A 24,915-nucleotide genomic window follows, 5' to 3' on the forward strand; every position below is an offset into this window, starting at 1 on the left:
GTTACTCACACATTTGTATCCATTTATGGAGAACTTAAGAATATTTAAAAGGTTTGAATTTCTTAGGGAAGAAACTGCAATGGAATACTTACACATTGAAAAAATAGTTTTATGCTGATCATTCAATTAAAACTAAAATTAAATCTTAGAAACAGTCCCAATAATGGATAGAAAGCCAGCAAATAAATTACAAGACAAAGGCATAAGATCTCCATAAAAATGTTTTTATTCTTTATCAATGAAGACTGCATATGAAAAAGGATCTACTGTCAGCTTTTCAACACAAGATACTGCAAAACAACAGAGCAGTCTTTCTAAGTAGCAGGGACTGTGGGGTAATCTGCTCCAGGGCAGAAGACAGTTATCAAATGCATCTCCTTGCACTCTAGCAATATAGAGAGCTAACAGTTTTCAGCTAGAGGTTAAAGAAATTACATCAAGAAATGCTACTCTGAAACACTGTCCTATGGCCTGTGTTTCCACCTTTTCCTCAGTCTTCATCCTCATCTTTCACCTTCTTCTTTTTCTTCTTTTTTTTCTCTGTATTCTGGAAACAAACAAACGTTGCTATGAGTAAGTTGTAATGGAAAAGCAAAACAACGCATGTAGCTAAGCAACAGAGCTCAAACTCAAAGCATCTCCCCCAGCTGCCATGCTCAACACAGCACAAGAGATGTTCCCTTGTTCCGCTGCTACTCCACTTGATGGTTAGAACACAGCAAGGGAAGTTTTGCTGTCTGTCACACGCTGCTTGCTTTTCCAAGCTGTGGTCAGTCTATAACAGGCAGTATAGCTGCTCTAATGAAAGGGGAATAGATGAAATTCCATGTTAAGAACAGAATTTCAAAACTGAGCAATTAATTTAGTTACAGCATCCAGTCAGCTGCTGCTAGGAGACATCAAGTGATGCTTCATCTATTCAGCATGTACAGCCTTTGCTCTGCAGGAGCCCTGAACAACAGAGATGCCTGTGAATCAGTACCAACAGATCTCTAGGGAAGTAGTAACAAGAATGGAGACTAAAGCTGGGGGTGGGCTCAGAAAAGGAAGGGAAACACTACTAGAGCACTGAGAAATTACAATTTCTCAGACCTTATTATGCAATACAACTCTTCCTGAAATTTACAGTGATGGATATTATTAAATGAAGTTGCTAAAAACAGTCCCTGCATAACAGGAGTTCAATAGGGAAGAATATTTTCCCCTTGCTCCATATATTTTGGAAAGAATTCATGCCCAAAAGGGTCAGGCAGCTGTGCAGTTCTGCCTCACCTCAACTGTAGAGCTGGTGGGCACTTCCTCTGTCAGTTCCTCCTCTTCCTCAGCTTGTTTTTTCTTCTCCTTTTTCTTTTTCTTCTTTTTCACAGGCTCATCCTCTTCTACATTTGTCTCTTCTGTACCACAGAAGGAAGAATAATAAAAGGCAAGTTGTTGATTATTACAGGTGTAAAAGGCAGAAGGAAAAAGCTTTCTATGAGATTTGAGAGCATGCAGCACAGATATTAAGAAAGCAAAAAATATCACGCTGTCTCCACAGTCATCTTTAATCCTCTCCTCCCCTATTTGTATGACTACTGCTTGCCATTACCAAAACGTACAGCTACCTAAGACATAAGTGACAATATGACAGTACTAATCACATTTCACATAAAAAGCACTCCTATATGCCATCTCCAACATTCAAAATAATGTTTTACTTGCATTTCAGGTGCTCTTTTTGAAAACAGACTGCCCACAGTTTGGCAAACATTTTCACTAGCATCACAGGAGCCATGGAAGGACTCAACAACCCACATTAGCAGTGCATTCAGCCAGCAGCAGGTTATTGGCAACTGATTCCCTCATCTTCACATTGAAAAGAAGATCAGCAATCATTCAGACTGGAAGACACAAAGATCTACTAATGCTGAGCTGACAAAATATTTAATGCAAGAGTAGAAACTGTCCTGAAAAACATGATTTATATAACCTTGGAGAACTGTTACCTCAAGGAAAGAGATTTACTCATGTGCTCTTACTTATTTTTCACAACTATTTGCCAACCACTGGCATATCTAATCACTGTGGTAGGAGGACTATGATTTACCACTACCCATCTTCAGCAATATATGCACAGTCTTAGGAATCTCCAGGTAAAGAAAACAAGCAGAAGCCACTACCCAGATGACAGCTTTTGCAGTAGCCAGCCTGCTACTGGAATATATCGAAGTTAAATTTATTTGCACAACAGAGACAGTGCTAGATAACAAGTTTCTCAGTATGAAGTACTCATGAGCACATTCATGACGTAGTAATCACTGTCCTTCAGCAGCTACAAAACAAAGATGCTGGAAATGGTAGTATCTAGAATACATACAGCTGCTACCCAGAAGCATGACTCAAGATGCTGTTTTCTCACTGTATTTCTCCAAAAAACATTTCAGCTTTAAAGTACGCTCACTTATCACTTACAAAAAGAACAGGAACAAAACTAGTACCATTATTACAATAAATAAATAATAAAAATCACATCCTAAAATCTTCATTGTACTGCCACAAGTTTAGTACTTTAGGGCAGCAGAAGGACTGAGTCAAAAATAAGTTCCTATCTTTGCCACCAAAATAGCCTTCAGACAAAAAATGGGCTTTAGTACAGAAAATTTCTAGACATTTCTGCAGCCAAATCCAGCCAACCAATACATGCATTTTTTTGACATTAAAAATGCCAGAATGAGAACAGCAAAAGGATTCCCAAAGGAACATGTATATATGATTTTAAGGAGATTCTGCCATAAACATGCTTTGCAATTAACTGTGTGCAAACATAAGGAGCACAAAATGCGTAACATTAAGTATACTCACCTTTGTACTACTACTTATATGAGACAGGTAAAATAACCCTGTGCTACATTAAAGCCATACAGTACGACAGGAGTGCATGCATCACATTTTGCTACGATACACGCTTTCACTCAGCAGGATGAGTAAGCTCTCCATTGTCAAGCACAACACTGGGTAGCACACATCTCTTGTTATTACCACGTGTGTCATCAAGTCTGAAACACCAGGCAGTGGAATCTGCCACAATTTACAACCACAGATAAAGCACTGAACACTCACAGACACTGTCACTTCTCACAGCTGGCAGCAGATGCCTTCAAGAAGATTTAAGTTGTTGCTTTCTAGCAAAGCTCATCACAGGACTTCATACATTTGAACCTAGGCAGAATTAGGATAAAGGCTCCAGGGGGGCCACTCTTCTCCCTCTGGATCCAGTATTCTAAGTCACTCAAGCCCAGCGGGACTTCTTTGTGATACACAGCAGTTGACAAGAAAGCCACCAGCCGCTGCTTCAGGCACTAAGGCACAAAAAGCAGCACCCAGAAGAAGAGTTTGATCAATGGCCCTGCACAGCACTGGAAATCATTAGTTCCAGTAACCCATTTTCCACCGGTTTTCTCTAAGCTTTTACACACCAGCCTCCAACACACCCTCCCTTCTCCATGTGACCCCCACACACACCATTAAGTCACGCAGCCTATCAATAAAGACATCACATCATGACACTCCTGTCATTTAAGGCTTTGGGCCTTGCAGGGCTCACTCCATTAATTTAAGACAATGTTTCTCCTGGCAAGAGACACCTTCACAGATGATAAGCTATATCCTGATGCCTCCACACAACTTGAGTACCTCACTGGGGGCACTGGCTAGCCTCACTGGTGGTACATATTGCTTGGCCACACCTAGCTTCAGACTTGAGGCAACAAAATATCAGTCCTATTTCCCATTCTCCACTATTAACACATATTTTGTATTAAAAAGCAACTTGTTAAGTGGATTATAACTTATTTCAGGCACTAACTCTCCCCTTAGTTCCTTTTAGGTATAACATAAAAGGTGAATGTAGTTTGAGGTCATGCCACCCCCCTTAGCCCCTCTGCTGCTAAGCTCCTGTCCAAAGTACTACCACCATACACACGCCTCTAACAGGGAGAGAGAAAACACACCACATTTTGCAGTTGCATTTACATCTCAATGCAAAATACTGCTCCCCTTTATTACAAATATTAAAACAGTAGAATGACAAAGCACTCTTCAATGGCAGCTTTCCACCTCATTCCCATTCCTCATCTTCTTCATGGAATATGGACTGGATCAAACTTGATCTGGCTGAAGAATTCTTTTTTTCCTGGACTGCTTTTCTACCATCCCCACTTATTATGCAGCTGCACAAACAGCAAGGGGAAGGAAGGGGGCAGAGACTTCTAACACAATGTATGTGTAGTCTCTGACCAGAGAAAACCCTAAGAGTAGTACACTGCAAAGAACAGAGTACTGCATTGAAAAGAATAGAGCCAAGAACAGCAAAAACTGAAATGCTTGTACATATTCAAGCAGATACGCAACATAAACCCTAATGCTGGGACCTCCTCTGTACTCTTCTGTATGCTTCAGAACTTAATGAACTACTCAAACTTCTTGGACCACCACTTCACCAGCATGCTGTTGCAGACATATCAACTAGAAAAAGAGCAAGGTCATGGTTTGTCTAGCCTGTGTCAGGATGCTGAAGGGATAAAATGTGTATACAGTTGATATGAGGTAAATAAGCTGTATGCTTCTTCCATAGTCTGTCAAGCATTTGGCACATAGTAGGGCTCTGGTTCCCAAACTGTCTCAAAATTACACAGTTGATATAGAGATCAATATATAGAGGGGAAGAAAAATAGGAGCTATGAACATCCAAAGGATGCCCTACTCTTTCAGGTACTTTGGGGTATCATTAACTTTTCTAAAAATCAAACAGCACAAATTTCAGTAATTCATAAGTATTCTGAACACTCTCTACAGTTCAAATCATTCTTGGTAGCTCAACTTACTAGGGTCCAACCATTCTCAATTCTCAATAAAGCAAAGGAAGAAAACAGAAGCAGTTTTCCTCTGTAAAAGCACAAATCATTGAGTAACATTTACAAATACCATCTCTGTACTGGTAAGAAACCAGGCTGGAAATAACTAATACTTCACCTGCAAGGAGCTCATGCCTACAAAATGTCAATGTTTTAGTAACAGAAAGGAGACCCAAGGGAACAATTCTGAGGTTACAGTAAGGGGATTTAGTTCAAAGGACTACCAAAAGCAGTAGCTGTGAAAACACCCACATTCTACAAAAAACAAATGGGCAAAGTTCAAACTTGTGAAGTACTCAAGTGTCCTTGTTTCATTATGATAAGCACAAGAGAACAAGCTGGAGCACATATCTCAGATTTAAAGAACAAAGAATTTCCCCACCAGTGTAATTTCAATTCTCCTAAGTTCAGTTTCCTACAAGTTGCTCCATATGTGTACACAGACACCATGAACCAATTAATAAACCAGCATCTGGAAAAATCACCTCTCTGTAGTCGAACATTAAGAGGTAAAGAGCCAGCATAACTACTCATAACCAGCATCTGATTCCTCTAGAGCACAGAAGCACAGCGGAATACAGAAAGAAGGCTCTGATGGTCCCAATCTGCAGACATGAACAGTAGATAGAAGTGGGAGCAGTTCAAGCCCAGATCTAGTTCAGGGCTTCACAAGAGGAAGTTAAAGTCATTCCAAGTTACTTACTGGGTACTCTACTACTGTAGCAAGCATTAGGCCAGCCATTTAAGGGTGCTGCAAGTGTACACACAAAAAGAGGGACAATGTTGCACAAAGCGAACCACAAAACAGAAACCAAAGTGCTTTGAAGTCACAGCCTCAAACCTTTCTTCACACAGTATCTCAAAAGAGGAGAACAACTGTGGCCACAGTAGTTTTAGTTCTCTAGACAATAACTCCTTATGTACGATAAATTCAGACTTGAATTTTCCAAGGGTGATTTAACCTGAAGTCCTGATGTTTGACTTTTATGTGCTGGAACACTACTATACAGAATAAGATGGCATTCATTTAAAGAAAAATCAGGCAAGTTGTTTTTTTTCCCCCCCCACAGGAACCTTCTTATCTCTAGATGCTAAGAGCCACTGAAGATGAGCCTTCTATACAGTGTAAGAATGAGTAGAGCTCTTACATGTTAAGATGTTCTATGCTTACAGCAGTTTTATCAGAAGATTCTTTTTTATTATTAATATATTGCGTCAGACCCAACCAGAGTAACCAAGTATTGTGGATGATTGTCAGACTGCACAAAACACACAGCAGCATGCTAGCAGTATAGATGCAGCAACTAACCTTTCATCTCTGCCTTGAACTTCTTCGCTTTCACTGCAACCTCTGCCTCCTGCTCTTCCACCTCCTGAATTTTGCGTTTCTTTGAAACAGCAGGAAGCGTAGAGTCACCGGAAGGATCATACACCTTTATTTCACTGTAATGAAGAAAACAGGTCAGTTCAGGTAACAAAGAACCAGCCTCCAGGTAAGATCTTGAAGTTAGCTTTCCAACACAATCTCTTGAAAACATTAGCAAAACAATCCTGCTCAGCTAACAAAGCATCTACAGGTAGCTGGCCCTTTCTCCAACACATGAATGGTTCATTGGTAATTAGGAGTATAGAATATATCCCATGAAGTACAACTGTCTGATCTAAAGAGAAGGCATCAGTTCAACTAAGAGCTCAGTTCTGGTTTATATCTGAGATTCTACAAAGCATTCTAAAAATTTGTTACCCATTTTATCTCTTGCCAGCTGAAAGTCTTCCTATCACTGTTGTATGGTCACAGGCACATAGCTCCCTACAATTAGGGGAGTTCATAAGCACACCCCTAGGGTTATCAGAAACACAGGCTGGAGAAGAGCTTTGTTTTTGCTTTTTCTGCACTGCTTTTCCACCATCACATTCACAGGGCACAAGTTAGAAGGCAAAGTAATAGCTCATCTCTGTATCACTGACTTCACAGGACAGAAGAATTCCTAATCTGTGGCTGAAGCCACTTCTATCTGTATACCAAAAGGTCCTTTGTTCAGTCTGTACCTCTTACAGAGACTGCAGAGAACCAGCTGCCCTTAAACACAGTTCTCTTCCGTCATACTTTTTCAAGGGGAGTTGAATCACTAATAGCAATAAAGCAATTTTTTTCTCATTCAGAACAGAATTGCTAGAAGAGAAAGCAGCTCTAAAATAATAACACTAAATTATTTTCCATCCAGACATGTAAGCATCTAAACTTCTCTAAAGCAGGAATCTGAAGTAGCTGCCTTGCAGAGGTTGCAAATGCAACTGACGCTAGCGATCAGACTGAGAAACACACAGCAATACTAGCAGGTAGCAATATCAACTTCTCCTCCAAGCATCACAAACTCTGATGGATATGATCACAGCATACTGCTTTGCAGAAACTGACTACGCAGCCTCTTGGGAACAGTGGATTCTGTTTCAGCTCTGCAAAGTAGTCAGACAACAATCTTCTGAAACATTACTGTGATGTAATTAATTAATGCTGGGTATGGAGTTCCATACAAGACTAGGAGATTCTTGCCAATATCCTTACAACACTAGTTTGGCCCTTTAAATACTATCCACAAAGCCGTAGTAGTATGACTGTGTACTGTGAAGAAAGTAGAGACTGAGCTGGTGTACAGATCACGGCCAAAATAGTTGTAACTTCAGAAAGTAAACATCCTCCTGAAAATAAAACTTCGGAAATTCCAGAATTCAAATTATTTTGAGTGCATGAAATGAGTATTTTTAATCTCTTTCCCTTTTAGACAGCCAAACTAGGCTAAACAGCAAGAAGCTATCTTCAGTGTCTCTTCCCCCGAGCCTACACACGTCTGCAGAACAAGCCTAACAGTAGAAACATGTCCCAGCAGGACTTGACCACTCCTCATTTCAAGAGGTCATAAACCTACAAGAATGTTGTCTTCTCAACACCTTAAGTTACTGCCTCCTTACATACACTGATGCTTCATTTATTGACAGTTTTTTCAAAAACTGCTCCAGAAAACACAGCCATCACTATCCTTTGAGACACTTAACAATGCAAGTTACAGCCAGCCTTGAAAAAGATGCGTGGTAAACACAAATGGATGCAATACTGCTAGTTTTTCTGACAGAGCTAACACCCCGCTCCACTTCTGCCAAACGCTTGCCCTTTCTACACCAAGGAATTGCCAGAATGGGAAGGCCAGGTTAAGCAAGATGCCTGCAAATAAATTAAGTGAAAAATCCAGACATCACAGCTCAAATTAACAGTAATACATTCCAGCCCTTAGATGTTCAGCCATCAAAGCTGCAATTCAGTCATTTCAGGCACCAGAAACCACTCTTTTCCTTAAGACTCTGCTATTATGTACAGGACCTGAACAAGGAGATCAAGCTTTGCTCAAAAGAAGTGGGTTTTTTGTATGTTTACTCTCCTAAAAATAAGATTTCTAGGACAGCTTTCAAACATGTCCAAGAAATTCATATAAACACCAATCTTCTCAATTCTAACTTTTTCAGACTTGCATTAAATAAAGCTACTATGTACTTACCTGATTATGTCAATAATTTTCTACTAGAAAATCAGGTCTGTTTCCCTACTTTACTGGCTTTACTATAACTGTAAAATGTGGGAACATGGAAATTTGCATTAGTGATGGGGACATGTTATCAATGTTTTATTAGAGTATAGAATATATCTTCTGGATTTCAAGGCAATCCAACCCACAATGAAAAAGGTTCTCAGAAATAAAAGTATGAAGAGTTATTTACACTCAGTCAAGCTGAAAAGAAAAACTACTCACCTCTTGTTTTGATATTTGTCTGCCCTGGCCAAGGCTTTTCCAGTGCCACTTATTCTTCTTATCTAAAAGAAAAATTTAGAAGTAAAAAATAAATTCTCAGAACAAAAACAATTCACAATACAAGATTCAGAGCCCTTGAAAGGAATCAAAAATGGACAGATGGGCTTATGTGACCGGTCAGGATCTGGTACAACTGCACAACTCTTTCTCCTAGGATTAGAATAGTGACAGGGTGACAACTGAGGTGAGAAAGGCCTCATGACGTGCCTTTCTAATACAGCTCTTCTAGAAGCCGGCACAACTAAGGGACATCTAGTATGGGATCAAACATAGCACAGCCACATAAAAGGATCATAATTGGAAATTCACTAAGCTAGCTCAAATTTGTGCATGCTTTCTTTTTTGTAAGGACAACTGTATGTCAGGGTAGGTATCATTCTACAGCTGGCATAAAGCTGACCTTAAAACTACAATACAGGCTCAAAACTTGATTTGATTAAATCTGTACTTGTCAAATAAGTTGGTGCCTTGGTATCAACTAATACAGCTCCTTCCTTCTGTTTCCATAGGAAGTACTGTGTCCCATGAAATACTCAAAGAAGAATTGGCAAGTTCTTCTGGATTTTTTATTTTTTTTTTTGATACTAGCAGTGCCAGTAGTACAACATAATAGGAGCAGATATAGCTTGGAAGGCTGCAAGCAGTAATAGCTTGCAAGATCACATGCAGAAGGCATACTACCTAAAAGTGGAAAGTGAATCCTATGTTGTCCCAGTATGCTATGCCAATGGCAACAGATGGAACAGCAGGTACAGAGAGGCAAGACATGTATTAGGTGACGAGAGGATAATGCAGCAACTCTTCTGTGATGTAAATAACATCTAGCTTTGGCTCTGAAAGCTCTGAACTCTAAACCCAGTCAGATTTCGGGAAATCACAATGAGAACTGGAGTGAAGGAGGAACAATAAACAAATTGGTTTCCTTCTTAGGCGAAGCAGCCATGACATAACAAATCTATGTTTACAATTAATAAATAAATGTAGTAGAACATAAGTGCATGATAATTTTCGCCTCTTCAAAGCCAGTATTTTTCAGTACTATGTACACAGGGAACCACACAAACAAGAAAAACTGACACTAGCTCACAGGCCTTCCTGACAAGGTTTGGAGATATGCTACAGATGACACCAAAGATGCAATGTATCAGAAATGCCAGAAACAGAAGAGGTACAGAAGTCATATTTTTCAAGAAAGTCAGCTTCATGCAGCAATCCATGTACTTACTCCTCTCTCTTCCAAATGCCTCAGTCTTGTCTCTACTTTTAATCTGTTCTCAGCTCCCATTTCAGCACTGGTATCCTCTCCAAGGGCATCGTAACGAATAGTCAAGGCAGTCTTAGCTGCCAGCATTCGAGAAATCTGGGCAAGGCAAAAAGAATATTAAATGCTAAGACTGAACATAAGGCAATGATTCACTCTGATCTGGAAACCATAACCACAAACAGAAGAACAAAGCAACCTTCTCTTAGCAGCATTTAGTCCAGAAAACAATTGGTCATTCTTTAGCACTTACAGTTAAAGTAACACCGTATTTTCTACATAAGTAGGGGGACACGTCTAAACCTAGCAAATAAGTTATACATCTCCCTCATAAGTTATACTCTACTTCAAGTTTTATCTCAGGTCATTTTGAGGTATAATTTCCAGGTGAATAGCTTTCTGCACAATTCAAGACATCTCCACCCAGCTGCTTTACAAAAACCTAAGCTCTTTAAATGCGAGCCACAAAAGTTACTACCTTCAGCACACAGTATGAACTTGATTTTCAAATAAGACTAATGCCTGACACAGCTTAGCTTACTATCACATAGAAGAAAGCAGTAAAATATCCCTTGAGAAAACCAATGTTACATCACAACTCAGCCGAAATGGATCTGTTATTACAGAGTTGTGTTGAACAGACCACCCCTTCCCCTTTGTCAAGAGGAATGAACACCACAAAGATTTGTGGGACAGTGGTATTTTCCACATAACCACAAAGCAGAACAGGAGGCCATGGAAAGAACCTTAATGTGAGGTTCAAATCATCTCAATGACAGACTTCCGCATTCTGAAAAAAGCCAAGCTTCAACAGTTCTGAAACTCACCTTTCCTTTGTTTTTGGCAGTTGTTTGTCCCACTAAGGAAGCATGATAGATAAGGCCAAATTTAGGTGTGTCCCGCTTAGTCTTCAGTGCTCTGAAGAGTGCTTTCTCAGCACCCAATATCTGAACCGTCGAGGCTGGATGTTTTGCCAGATTCAAGAGAGAACCTAAAAGGAAGTGACACAAGAATAGTAATCTATCAGAAGAGCAGCTAAACAAGCACAATACTAGATCCCTACAGTATTCAAAAGCAGGAGATCTGAGCGCTCAATTTCTCTACAAGCTGCTTCATGTCCATTTCCTGAAGAACAAGCAAGCCATTTCAATCTTTCATGCTTTAACTCTGTCTCTGATTTCAGCAACAGGAAAGAAGGGTGAGTGAATAAAAAGTTTGGTACAAGAGTAATGCCTACTCCTGACCAGGTCCATTGGCAAGAATACATCATCATACAACTGCAGCGGATAACCAAAATAAGGCTGCTACCTTGAGCCAATCTTACTACAAATGCTTGAAGCCAGCTTCTCAGTATTTTACCTCAGAACTGACTGGACTGTCAGAAGGGTGCTCAGTGTCTCAGAAGAGGTAGTGACTTAAGTTGCCCTCATATTCCAAAAAGTATTCAGGCCAACCAAGAACTACATCATCACAGACTAGTACCAAGCTCCCACTCATATTCTCAAGAGATGCTCATCACTGTCTTGCATGATGCCTTTAGCCAATTAGCTCCTGAGAGAAAACTTGTGATGAGGTCAACTAAATTTTATTTACAATGGCCAGTGTGACCCACCTGCATGAGCAATGAGCCTTGCTCCAACCAGTTCACCCACCATGACAGTGAGATTAGGAGCAATGGCCATCATTCTGTTCTTCAGGTAGTCATACAGCTGTGTCCGATACTCAGAGATCTCAATCACCTGGCATAGACAAAGTTTAGTTACACGAATCAGAACTGGCTGACAGACAAATCAAAGCCCTAAATAAAAGTGTTGAAAAATCCAACCAAGGAGGCCAACAGCACAAACTACACAATCAAGAGTCAGTTACAGAAAGCTTTCTATAGGGCATATTTGCAGAGCAGAGTTCCATCCATGAAGTATATTGGATTTGTATTGTTCATTCTCTCATGCAACCTATTTTCTCAGCAGAACTCCTGATAAAGAAGCTGACAACATGCCAAAGACAGCGAAGCAGAACAAAAATACTTAGTAAGGACATTTTCTTTAGGACAAAACACTGGAACATTCAGTTTTCACATAAATCTTTGTCACCATTCTCTTTAAATAGGATAAATGGTCTTTACTTGTTCCATACAAATACACTCGATTAAAATACACATAAAAAAGCAGCCCAGTCTAGACTGAGAACAGGAACTTGCTATTCCTAACCCTGCCACTCCCTTTACTAGGGAGTCACAAAGTCACAAAGGGATTCAGCTGGCACCAAAGTCAGAGGGAGTTCATATGCAATACAAATGAGAGGGCTCCCAATTCTTTTTAGGCCTCAGTGCTCCACTTTTAACGCAGGGCTTACCACCCAGCTTCAAAATTGACAGGTTAGAAAGAGGTTGCACAGTACCATTCTCCCAAGGGCTTAAAAGCACACCGATGCCAGAATTCCATGCAAAAGAAAGACACCTGTAGAAGACTTCAAGTAGACATCGACAGATTGAGATGGCTCAGATGAGGTAGTGACTGCGCACCCTCATGTTCGTACATCAGGAAAACCACAATATAGGAATCATCACTGCCATCATGACTGCGTTAGGAAGACCCTCGGAAAACCTCTCCTTGTAGAAGAGTCTCTGATGTTGTTAGGCAATGTGAAATTCCTACTGCTATTCATATATTTGTACATACCTGATCACAGAGATGGATTATGTTGTTTATATCTTCTTCTGATACTTCTGTTCCCATGGAAATCTCAGCAGCAGCTTTTACATCTTCCTCAATCTCCTCTGGTAGGATGTCAGAAACATCAGAAGATGCAAAATTTCTTCTATCTCCTGCAGGGGACAGATGAAAGCATGTCTGTGTGAGATGAACAAGTATGAAAAGAACAGAAACAGACAAAGATAAAGGCTAAAATAACAACAGTCGGTTAAGTCTGCTATCATCCTAACCTAAACTCCCAAAATAAACATTTATGTTCAGACTTTATTTACGCTACCTGAGAACGGTTAGGAAAATTAAATTTGGAACTAGAAAAAAGCCTTTACTCTGTAACACCAATACTTCACCTTTTCAGTAGTTTCTTGCTATAAAATTTTCAGTCACAAGATTACAAAGGAAGAATATCAGGAAGCAAGCAGTCACTTTTAACCAGGCCTAAGTAATTCTTCCTACAATTGGAAGAGAAGAAAAAAAAGCAACTGTAGTCAAAGGGAACGGCCACAAACAGGCAGCGAGTCCCTTTACATCATATTTGGCAGCTAATATCCAAAATGATCTGCTGATTAATTCTGATTCTAAGATATGCTGGTGATCTTCATGAAGAACTGGCTGGTCATATGATATTACCTTTATATTAAGCCTCAGAATTTCAAGCTGCATTAGCATACAGAGGCAACTATACACCACTTCTCTACTGGCCCTATTTACACCACTCTTGATGGTAGGATTGTACACGACACCGTGACCTGCTGGAGAGCAAGCGGCTGGTCTACAAATCTGTGTCACAACATTTCACATTAGTACACAGTGCATTTGCCAGGCTCACACCTCCTCATTACTCACCAACTTTCCGCACGCATTTACAATACGTGAGGTTATCTGTGATGATTTTACCCAGCTCAGGGAAGTGCCAACCGTACCATTCTCTACAGCGCATGATATAATTGTTCAGTTCTTTGTCCAAGTCATCAAGAAGTGCTACGAGAAAGAAGAATGGACATTTGTTTCTTACAGGGAAATTGAGAAATGGTTAACTCTAAATCCACAAATTTAAACAATGTACAGAGAGATAAAAGAAGTAGATAAGTTGTTCCAAAAGTAATGCCTCCTATTTATTTCCATGGAAACTATAACAGACGCAAAAAGCACAACACTGTTTGCTAAAGCAAATTCTCATCTACAAACACTTGTTTTTTTTCCCAACACAGTCACCACCATTAGCTATACATATTCATCAGCAGTGAAAAAGTCTGCATGCTGCATTAGTAAAAGTCTACACTAGAGGGGGGACCCGCTGTCATCACTGCCTCACTGTGCTCCCACCCGCTGTCTGGTCTCCAGAAATGTTCAACGAGCATCACTGAATGTCAATGGGTGCCAATTTTTCCACACAGATGAATTCAGTGACACCTTTGTTTCATATATGCATTCATGTCAGACGCCATTTTCTAAGACTGCCCCTTTGTTCCCATATGCCACACAGTAACAAAATATAACACAATATTGGTGGGAAGGTTCTACCTCCACTACCATACCACCAATATTCACCTCTGATGTTGCTGGCCAACATATAAAACAGGAGGCATTACTTTTGAAGCAGACCTCATTTTGTCACCAAGATTTTATAGAATGAAACTTAAGCTGCAGTAACATAGAAGTCTTTCATTTTCAGAGAACTGCATACTCCTAGGACAACAATGCAGAAACATTAGAATTACCACAAACGTGGTCTGAAAGTTTCACCACTGGGACCACCGTGGAGAACAGACTCCTTTAACAGCTGCAATGCATCTCTTGGATGGGGCACAGGAGCCACTGTGATTTTCCCTCTATCAGAGAAGTGCTACATACACAAGATGGATGTAACAATTAGCCACCTAATAAACTTTACAGAAAAAGCCTAATGGTGAGAATATATCTATCTTGTATTCAGTTACGTCACTTATTAAGCCCTTTAATTGTCTTTATAGTATAAATGCATCCTACAAATCCAACAGACTCACCAGTTAGAAGATATGACTGATAACTGGATTTACAACATCAACATGTAACACCCACGGCATATATTGCTACAGAGCCCCGAGGCTAAAATATTTCCCTCCAGTGCAATACCAACATTCCCATCTGTTGTCTCAGTGGTAGTGACGAAGGAACTGAATTAAATCATTATTTTCAGCTTAACTATGTTTCATCATTGACAGCAGTCTGGGAATTCATATTTCAAACAGGATTCCACACTACTGCTCACAGCAAGAATGTTGATTATGATGTGGACATCTTCAAAGACAAATGAGGAATGGTGTCCCTATCTGTGTTTACAATTGCAGTCTGTTTTTCATTAAGAAAGCATAAAATACTGCAGTGTTTTTTACACCTCTAAGGTAACAGCATCTCCAGATCGCTCCCTATGTGACCTACCATGAAAATGAAGATTCAGAAAGCCCAGTTGTGGGGGACCCAGACATCCAAAATAACTGAGGCAAGACATGTTGGGAAGTGAAGTCCTCAGAGGATTGAATTTACTGCTTGTATTTCAGCTGATCTCTATGCTAAGAAAACGAACATCAGCTTACTGCACGACCCTAGCAATGTTACTGTTTGTGGTAAATCCTATTGAGATAACAAACCTTATGCCCAGCTGAACACAATATAATTTATCGTAACATACTATGGAAAAAAATGACATCAATACTTTTCTACAACCAGCATCAAGAAGGCAAATAACATAAACTGAACCATTAATAATTTAGGCTCTAAATATACTTACAAATTGCCTGAACAATCATGGTATCTACTTTGTCTGGGCTGAATTTCAACTTGTATCGAGAAAGGCTGTGGATACAGAAATAATTTCATCAGTACACTGACATCCCAATGCAGAGCACATCCCACCCATCCCTATTTTACAGGAATGTGGCTGTCCATACATTCATACCACCTCAACTTAGTGGCACTGACCACTCGCACTTGTGACCACTAAAGAAACCCTGATGACACAACCTGTGACATATGATGAACATATGTTGAACAGCTGTGACACATACATGTGCGTATGCTATGAGAAAGGTGAAAGCTAAGGCTAACTGTACCACGTGCATCAGACTGAGCACGAACACTACAGCAGGAAATAGGTTTCTGGTTTCCTTCTGCATTGCTTCCCACAAAAATTATTTGTCAATAGCACTTTCAGTTCTGCAGCAGTTGGAAGTGATCCACAAAACACAAACTACACTGCAACAAATATCAGCAGTGGTAGCGAGAAGTACTAGAAGAAACTTCCCAGAACAGACTCTCACTGACTGAGAATGTCCATTATCATCTGGCTTTAAATGTATGTTAAAAATTTCTACAGCAAAACACATGATATCCACTTAAATTTTCAATTTTTAAAAAAATATTAGTGCCTATGTTCTAGATAGCATTAGTAGCAACAAATGCATTTTTAAAGCATTACTTACAACAAAGCTGTTCTCTTACTTGCCAATGGCTACAGAACAAGCTCAGTCAGAAAACGGATTAAAAGTTGCTCATGAGTGTATCCCTGACCCTGTGCAGATCCAATATTTTTTTTCTATTTAACTACTGCTCCACTAAACCTAGCAAGGCATGATGGTGAGAAGGAAAAGATCTCTCTGCCTTTAATATTTACATTATATACATTATATGTGCATGTATGCCAGTGTAAATCAGCAAACCGTAATCCTCCAATCTCTAAATGGCAATGGAGTTTTAAACTAACCACTCAACTGCTACAGAGACATTTCAAACTAAACTCTGTAGTAAAGGGAAAAGAAGCTATCAACTTCGGGGTGAGGCTGAAGCCTTTCCCCAAGAAGGTGGTTGCAAACTGGAAAATCCCTGTGAAACAAGCTTCAAATACACTTGTATGTTGATTTATAAAGTGAATATGAAACCATATCACAGCACAGAGCAGCCGAGGACACAGGAGTAGGGCAGTGGCAGGATGAGACAGAGCTGTGCTAGGAACTCACCTGTGTGCCAGACCCAGACACATAGCTGCCATCTCTCGAGAAGGCAGGCCTGTAATAAGCCCCTCAATCTGTGAACGAATCCCTCTCATCAGTTCTGTAACCATCGGGCTGTGTATACAACTCAAATTCAGCTTATCCTGTAAGATGGAAATCGTTGAGTCCAAGTCAGACATGACAATATTTCTCTAAATCCCTTCTTCCAGAGCTTTATCTCATTACACCTGGCTTTTCCATGGCAATTCTGTGGTCACTCAACTCACAGGTTCAAGTCTTTTCTCATGCTTAAGGTAGTGACAACTTCAGTTCACTACAACGTAACAATCCCAGTTTGAAGAAGAGATGTATAATTAAGCCCCTATTTGCTGCAGAGGGGCTGGAAGTGAAGACTCACAATTTTGAAGTTTACTGGAAATTCAAAGGCAGAGTATATGAGCGTTCATTTCTTCAGGGTTTGGGATCTTTTTCAGAGAACAAAAATGAATAATTAGGTCAGAGTGGTGGTATTCACTTCAACACTGAAGCCTTCTCTGTTTGCATCCCACAATAATCTAACACAGGATGAGAATATGGCTGAATAAAACTCTCTGGAACAGGCAGCAATCAGACAGGAGATGTGAATCAAGGATTTGACAGCTAGGAGATATTAAACAAAGTAGACCACTTCTACAGCATTTCTTCCTCTGGTAGAGTTGAAGGAGACCTCTGATCATAAGGAATAACGATTCTACACAACACAAACACCACAGTGGCAGCAGGTTCCATTGCTAATAATTTTTATCTTTCTAGAATCTTTCTATAAGATCTCAGTAGTATGAAACAAAGACAAAAACAAAAAGAAAAACAAGAAAGTCAATAATCACCTTTATGACACCACCAAGTTTAGCATCTGCTACAGCCAACTGTTCATGGGCATCTTTTGCCACTATCTTCTTGAGAATTTTCTTCAAGTTCTTGCTGAGCTTGCCTTCTACGAGAGCTGTAGATGCTGTAGAAAACAAGACCACCAAAGATGCAGTTTCTTTCCTTTCCTAAAACCTGCAACTATATGACCTCTAACTTGATATTTTTATTTTGACTGCCACAGTAGCTTTAGTCTGAGCAATACCACTTCACTGCGTGGTAGCTAAAATAAAAACAGAAGGAAATTATATACTTGCCCTATTGAAGACCTAGATCAGGAGCCATTTTCTGATCTGCTTTGCCTCACTTCATGTGTTTCCAATTCAGTTTCTCTGGATTTTGCTTATGGAATGCTACAAGTACATAATATATCTGTACGATCAGTAAATATACAGAGCTTAGGCTTAGTAAGATTGTAACTGTGGAAAGATAATCAAAATAAATGGAAATGCTCACCAGTGTTGGAGGCTCACTGTAAACTCCACAAGGAGCAATCTCCAGAAAAAGATCCTTCCCCAATGGGGGTCAGCCCTTAAATAGGGTCTAGGAGAGGTGCAGCCAGCCTCCACCCTTCTGGTCACGCAGCTGAATTGCCTTCACCTGCTCCCATGGCTGACTCAGTGCTTGCCACAGGAGGTCAATCAGAGGTTCAGGCCGTGATCAACAGTTCCCATACATATGTCTTAGATGTCAATTTCACATTTCCAAAAGCAAAGTTTTAAGGGAACATCCCATATACAATTTAATTAACTAGGTCCCTTTATCCACAGCTGGAGTATCTTAAATTGAGCAATGGTTTATTTGCATCCTGTACTGACAGTAACATACAGTCCTTCAAAGCCCAAGAAAAACAACACCACACCCACAGACCCACAGAAACAGACCCTTTTAGTATACTCCACATAGACTGAAGAACTTTAAATGGATTCTTTTCATACTTAAGTATTAACTGACCTGTAAGAGGTTTACAACCCCACACAATATATTTTAAGATGACACAAATAAAGCCCTCTATGCAGATCAACTTTGTACTCCACTGAACTTCCGTGGTTGATGCAACATCTCCAACATACTACACAGAACACAAGCCAGTGATTTTTGATTTCTAGAACCTTAAGAAATGCAAGAGCAATTTCTGTGCTCACTTACCTTTTTCCTCTCATCCTTTCTAGAATGGAGATAAGTTATGAAACTTTCAAGATAGGCAATAGCTCCTGAGCCTCATAAAACAGGCACTTACATAACTATCTCTTCAAAATAAATGTAACATAGGTAGCTGGAGTAATCTTCTCCATTTTCCAGATAAACTCAAAGCTCTAAATTAGGGTTTTCCGTTGGTTTTATTGCTTTGTTGTTCAGGTGGTGGGATTTTCTTGCATATTTTCAGATCAGACTAGCAATACATGATCTGAACATACATCTAAGCAAAAACAACATATGCCAAAAAACACGCCAGAGAAATATACTGCAGCTTCAGTCTCAACTCTTTCATTTGCATATACGACATCTCCATTTTCAAAGTGTTTCCTTAGCTTCCTCTAAAAGCTACCCCTCCTACCTTAGAATATGAAGATCCATTATTTGGTAGTAAATATGAGGTGTAACATCCACTTACAGAATTTACACAATGCCAATCCATTCAGCACTAACAATCATGCTATCCCTGAACAACTAGCTAGCACTTTCATCTTTTCTGTTCAAACTCATCTGCAGCATTGAGAATTAAAGTGTTTAAATAGTAAAATTTACTGAGTATAAGGCTTTCAATTTTAAGCACCTGAATTTCTCTGAAGTGCAATATTAACATTTTTTCCGCTGCAAAAAAAAAAAAAGAGGTATAACATCCATAAAACAAGCAGTTATAATAATATGTAGTCTGATATCATCTGTTGTCTCAGTGGTAGTGACGAAATATTGACTCAAATCAGCTACATTCAGTTCCAACAAGTATCCATCATTGACAACAGACTACGTGCATCAAATTTCTACACGGCGCTCATTAGTGAACTGCTTGGGCAATAAGAGTGACATGAAAGAAGTAAGACTTCATCATGTCTCTACTACACTGTAGAGTGGGTGGATGACTTCATAAAACAACAACAGCAGTTGCCTTTGAAAGATGCATTATTTAAAAACTAGGCAAAGAAAAAACAGCAGAGACAGAGGTAAGCAATGAGTGAACTATTGTCTGACAGGCTAGAGATTGTTGTTTTTTATTTTTATTTTTCAATGAACAATGTCAACTTTCCCTTACCAGCAAGCGCTTCTGTTGTGTCCTGAAACTTTTCAAAGTGTTTCAGCTTTACTCTGCAAAAGAAAAATACAAGTCTGTAAACAAATGTACAAAAACTAGATGCTAAAAAAATGCTTGCTTGCTTTTTTTCCTGCCCCCACTATTACAGTTCCCCGCTTTGCTCCTGATTGCAAGTGAGCAGAGATGAATATTCAGACCCTCAAAAAGGAAAAGGAGCAATATATCTGATATATAAGGACAGACATTAACCACGTGAATTTCAAGACAGCACCCTGATTGTCACTGCTGACTGATAACACTGTCCTTTTCATCTTCAAAAGAGAACCCTCTGCCTCCATGGGACACAGCCTGCACAGCTCAAATTTAACACTTTTCTACCAAGAATTCTTCAAATCTTTAAGACTGAACTGATTCATTGCCCCTGAATCCTTGAGTCCTCCCTTGTAATTACATGTTAGAAGTTTTGAGCTGAGCTTAAAACAACCAACCAGTAAACAAAATTCTTCCATCACCTAACTGCTCACCAGAGCCAAAAATCATATGTGCAGTGTTTAAACACACTGTGCCAACTCCCACAGCTCAAGTTCCTTCTCCCCCTCACATAATCTGTGGTGTTGATATCTAGAGTCCCAGTGAAGAAGCTATCACAATCCAGTAAATTCCTTGTCAAGGGCAGGCATTTAACTAATCCAGTTCTGATTAACCACTGTGCTTTGTGAGTCAAGTATCTGCAAAAGAAGCAAGGTCACAGATAAAGCTGAATGCCTGAGTTAAGAACACAAGCCCAACAAAAGCCCCAGGCTTATTCTGATGCCTTTTTAGAATCATTAGAAATACAAGAACTAACTTGATCAGAGAACAGATCCATTAAGAGCCATATGCTGTCTAGCAAGTGGCCAGGATGATGTTTCCAAGACAAGATTAACAACACTTCAAACAGACAAATGTGGAATATTCTGTCTTCTCCTCTAAATATTCCTCCAGAGCAGTACAAATCCAAATCACAAGTCATAGCTTGTTCAGAGGTATCTGTTCTAACCAAAGCTGGTTAGAAATGCTCCCATAAAAACACTCTAAGCAGACTTGGCAGGAATTCACCATTGTTCCCAGCCTTAGGACTATTTGCTAGAAAGGCCAGCTTGGTCAGCAGGCACTGCAACCCCCAGGCAGCTGCTCAGCAACACTAACAGTCATTGGTGGCATGGGAAGCAATGCTAGCTCTCATCTCACGGAAGGATTCACATGCTATTAGTTTCAGCTAGATTGAACCACGATGGGTTTTTATTTCAAGAATTTCCTGTGAGCACAAAAACATGTTATATCAGCCAGTTTCAGCATTACAAACTTGGATGTTCTTGTCAGAACATAAAACTCCTTATAACATTGTTTTTCTTTTCTTCAGTGGCATGTGGTAATAACTTCTGCAGCTTAATTACGCAGCTATATATCATTTCAAGATAGTCTTAGTACTTAATTTCACACTACTGGTGTTCACAGCTTTTATGTTTTACAATATCTAAAAGTCAACACTTGTTTCTGAACCTTAGGTTAACAGAGCTATACAGGCAGCTATGTACTTCTAAAGTCAGGCTGTCACCCCCACATCAGGCTGCTTACATTTTGTTTGCTTTTTCCGGAGTTTCAAACTCCTTCCACAAACTGTCAACTTCTTGGAGTTTTTTCTCATTCAGAACCTGCAGACAAAAACAAACAAAACACAAATATATTAAAGCACTCCTGAACAACCTTCAAACCTGCATTCAGCAGAGATGACCTGGAACAGATTCATGACATATCCTACCACTGGAAGTTACTGCAAATTGAGTCAACAAACACAATTACGGTAATCTCCAGTCTCACTGTTCTGTCTCAGCATCTTCATCCCATCCGGAATGCAACTGAATTTACAGTGTTATACTTGCTTTCAACTGCATTATAGAAGTTGCTCAACAATGGCTAGGTCCTTTTGAACCCGCACCATCAAAGCAAAGCCCTCTCCTTGTTTATCAAAACTGGTCTTGCTTCACCTCTTAGAGGATTCATTCACAACCCCAGTGACCCAAAACCAAACCTGTCTCTACTCCGGGAAAATACAAACATGTCTGGGACACCTCACAAAAAAGGGGTGATCGCACACCTTATTTTCATGAATACAAATAAGCCCAAGAAAGAAAGGACATCACAGTAGGGATGACTTTTCACCACAGCTCAGTAATCATTTGAATTAAAATTGCTTAAGATGGAGCAATGGCTTAATCCCATCTCTGGTCAGAGGGGATTCCCTTTCAGTATTTAAACAGGAGAAGGATAATTATGCCACGAGACCCTACACACATTTCACAGAATGCTGAGTGTACTGCAAATTCCTAGAAAACTGCTCAGGGGAACAGCACTGGCAAGATCCTTATAATGTTAAGTTCTTTATACCTCAGTAAAAATGTTGGATTTAAGTTGTGACAAGCTCCAGCACAACTACAATTTGACTTGGTGCAGTGCAAAAATCATTCTTGCACCCTTACAGATTTTTAAACTGAGGTCAAAGGAGGTTCTTTCTTTCTTTTCTTAAATTAATGCTGAGCAAATAAACATGATGACTCATTTCCCACAGGTCTCTGAGGCACAAGACAACCTTTGGGCACATCTCCCCCCCACTCCCCAGCCTACTGATTCTTTGCTTTGGATTGGATTCATCTTTGATATGGACTAGGTTAGTCCTTTCTACCCTGAAGCTCAGAGAATTCTCTGTCTCTATAAACAGACATCAAGAAAAGCACAGTATTTAACTGTGCATACAAGCTAATCAATCAAGGTTGCTAGCATATAGAAATTATGGCTGTCTACGGGCATTTTATGTTCCCCAAATACTAAGATATATTGGAACAAGACTTCCAAGAACTAGAACACTTGCCCTTACTTCGTACACACTCTTCGCTCCTCTGATGGGAGCAATACCTACAAGAGAACACTGAAGAGCTACCCAGCTTGCAAAGGAAGCTGGTTCTGTTCACCAAAGCATAAAGGCAGACCACAGTTATGCTGGCTACAGATAGCTTGTGAACACTGCTGAAAAGGGAAGTGGGTGACAACTGTTTCTGAAACCTAAATTTTCTTCAGTTCAAGGAATTAAAGAAACAAACAGTAACTATCTTTAGAAGCTGTCTAAAAAAAAAACCCAAACACTCTAGTGAATACTTTGATACAGAACAAACATACAGATATGACAATCACATAAACTTGCAGCTATTGTGAGGAGGAAAGGAAAGCTCTCCCTGTCCTTCAGATGTACAGTGTGTGTGGGCACTCCTGGCAGCTGCAAACAGAACCAGAGTGGAAAAACAAAACATGCCTCCAAACACACATCTTAATAAAATGTTAATTACGCTCAGTTCTAGCAGACAGCTTCCAGTTCTCTTGCACTCAACCCAGACGCAAACGCAGTTCGCTCTCCCAGGGTATGTTTAAAGCCTGCAAGGGAATGCTGCAGCTTACTGCCTGGCGCCCTCTGCTGCCTGGCAGGGACACCACAGCCGGGCCCAGCACGCAGCTGCTGACATCAGCAGCAGCACTTCTGCATCGGAGTTTCTTCACTTCTGTGTCTCTACTGCCTTTATTTTAAGCCAACCTGGGTTTCACTGGATTAAATATGGGCTGCTTACAGCCCCTCCTGAATTAAATATGGGCTGCTTACAGCCCCTCCTGAATTAAATATGGGCTGCTTACAGCCCCTCCTGACTCCTGCAGAATTATAGAATAGAATCACTGAATTTCCTGAGTTGGAAGGGACTCTCGAGAATCGCTGAATTCAACTCCTTGGTCCACAAAGGATTGAAACTCAAACCCTCTGCCCGCATGCACTGTCCAAACACATCTTGAAGTCCCGGCAGTTCAGGACCGTGCCCACTGCCGTGGGCAGCCCGTTCCACACCCACTGTTTTCAGGTGCACAACCTCTCCCTGACCCCCCCAGCTGTCCCTCCCCTGACGCAGCTCCACGCCGTTCCCTTGGGCCCTGTCGCTGTCACACAGAGCAGAACTCAGCGCTGCCCTGTTCCCTGTGAGGAGCTGCAGCCATCATGAGGCCTCCTCTCAGCTACCCTGCTCTGGACCGAACAAACGAAGGGACCTCAGCCACTACTCACGCATCTTGTCCTCAGTCTCTTCCCCATCTCTGCTGCCCTTCTGCAGACACTTTTTAACAGTTTTATGTCTTTCTGACATTGTGGTGCTCAAACCTGCACGCAGTGCTTGAGGTGAGGCCGCACAGCATAGAGCAAAGTGGGACAACCCCCGCCCTCCACCACCTAGCTAAGCTGGGCTTGACATACAGCACTGCCGTACAAAGACACAGCGGTACAGAGAATTTGACTCACCACGTAAGTTACCTTTTTCTCCACATGCAAATAAAACTTTCATTAACAACAAAGCAGCAGAACGATGGGCCACTGCCCGGAACCCTGGGGCGGCTACCCACATTCCTCCATACAATCCGCAAAGCGGGCTCTGGGCCTCCTCCTCAACTCCCACGCACTCGGCTACCGCGGGCCAGAAGCCCAGGACTGACGAAGGACGCCGACCGTTACCCGACTCCCCTCACCAGCACGGACACGCCGCACCTCCGCGCCGCCCACCAGGCCCCAGCCGGGTGCGAGGCGCGGCTTCCTCACTACCCCCAGGCCGCGCGCCGACACCTTACCTTGAAGATGGCGTAGCCAGCAGCGGTCTCGAACAGCACCAACATGACGGCAACGGAGCGGGGCCGGGGGGCGGCCGGCGGGAGCACAGCCACGTGCGCGCACGCACGGTACCCCCCGGTTAAGCACGCGCGCACCGGAAGAGGAAGCGGGCGCAGAGGAAGTGAGCTCACCGGTAAGGGAAGCGCTGAGGCCGCCCGTGGCGCGCGCTCCTACAGGCCACGTGGCGGGAGGCGCGCGCGGCGGGCGCGCGCAGTGGGCGGGGCTGGGGCTGCCGCACGTATAACCGTTACCCCCGGGGGCGGCGGCCGTTTAGCGGGAGTGGCTGCACGAAGGCGGCGCGTTGGAA

At 41.1% G+C, this 24,915-nt stretch overlaps 1 protein-coding gene and 4 non-coding genes across 5 annotated transcripts; all 5 read right to left on the minus strand.

The window, feature by feature from the left end:
- Positions 1–203: 203 nt before the first annotated feature.
- Positions 204–24,743, minus strand: NOP58 (NOP58 ribonucleoprotein). The gene is made up of 15 exons (XM_031601244.2): positions 24,569–24,743; positions 21,494–21,570; positions 19,877–19,929; positions 17,583–17,707; positions 16,723–16,859; positions 15,498–15,562; positions 13,574–13,708; positions 12,698–12,843; positions 11,629–11,755; positions 10,844–11,007; positions 9,981–10,115; positions 8,696–8,757; positions 6,202–6,335; positions 1,273–1,394; positions 204–547 (listed from the first exon to the last, which is right to left on the minus strand). The coding sequence occupies exons 1-15, from the start codon at positions 24,611–24,613 to the stop codon at positions 491–493; spliced, it is 1,584 nt and encodes a 527-aa protein (XP_031457104.1). The 5' UTR covers positions 24,614–24,743; the 3' UTR covers positions 204–490.
- LOC116234066 (small nucleolar RNA SNORD11) lies at positions 11,410–11,495 on the minus strand. Its single transcript, XR_004168056.1, has one exon. It is a non-coding gene; the product is annotated as a small nucleolar RNA SNORD11 (small nucleolar RNA).
- On the minus strand, positions 12,510–12,593 carry LOC116234061 (small nucleolar RNA SNORD11B). The gene has a single exon (XR_004168052.2). It is a non-coding gene; the product is annotated as a small nucleolar RNA SNORD11B (small nucleolar RNA).
- Positions 14,851–14,938, minus strand: LOC116234065 (small nucleolar RNA SNORD70). The gene has a single exon (XR_004168055.1). It is a non-coding gene; the product is annotated as a small nucleolar RNA SNORD70 (small nucleolar RNA).
- On the minus strand, positions 19,505–19,593 carry LOC116234063 (small nucleolar RNA SNORD70). The gene has a single exon (XR_004168054.1). It is a non-coding gene; the product is annotated as a small nucleolar RNA SNORD70 (small nucleolar RNA).
- Positions 24,744–24,915: the final 172 nt, after the last annotated feature.

Source organism: Phasianus colchicus, chromosome 7 (assembly GCF_987193195.1).
Source record: "Phasianus colchicus chromosome 7, bPhaCol1.hap1.1, whole genome shotgun sequence".
In the NCBI taxonomy this organism is placed as follows: domain Eukaryota; kingdom Metazoa; phylum Chordata; class Aves; order Galliformes; family Phasianidae; genus Phasianus; species Phasianus colchicus.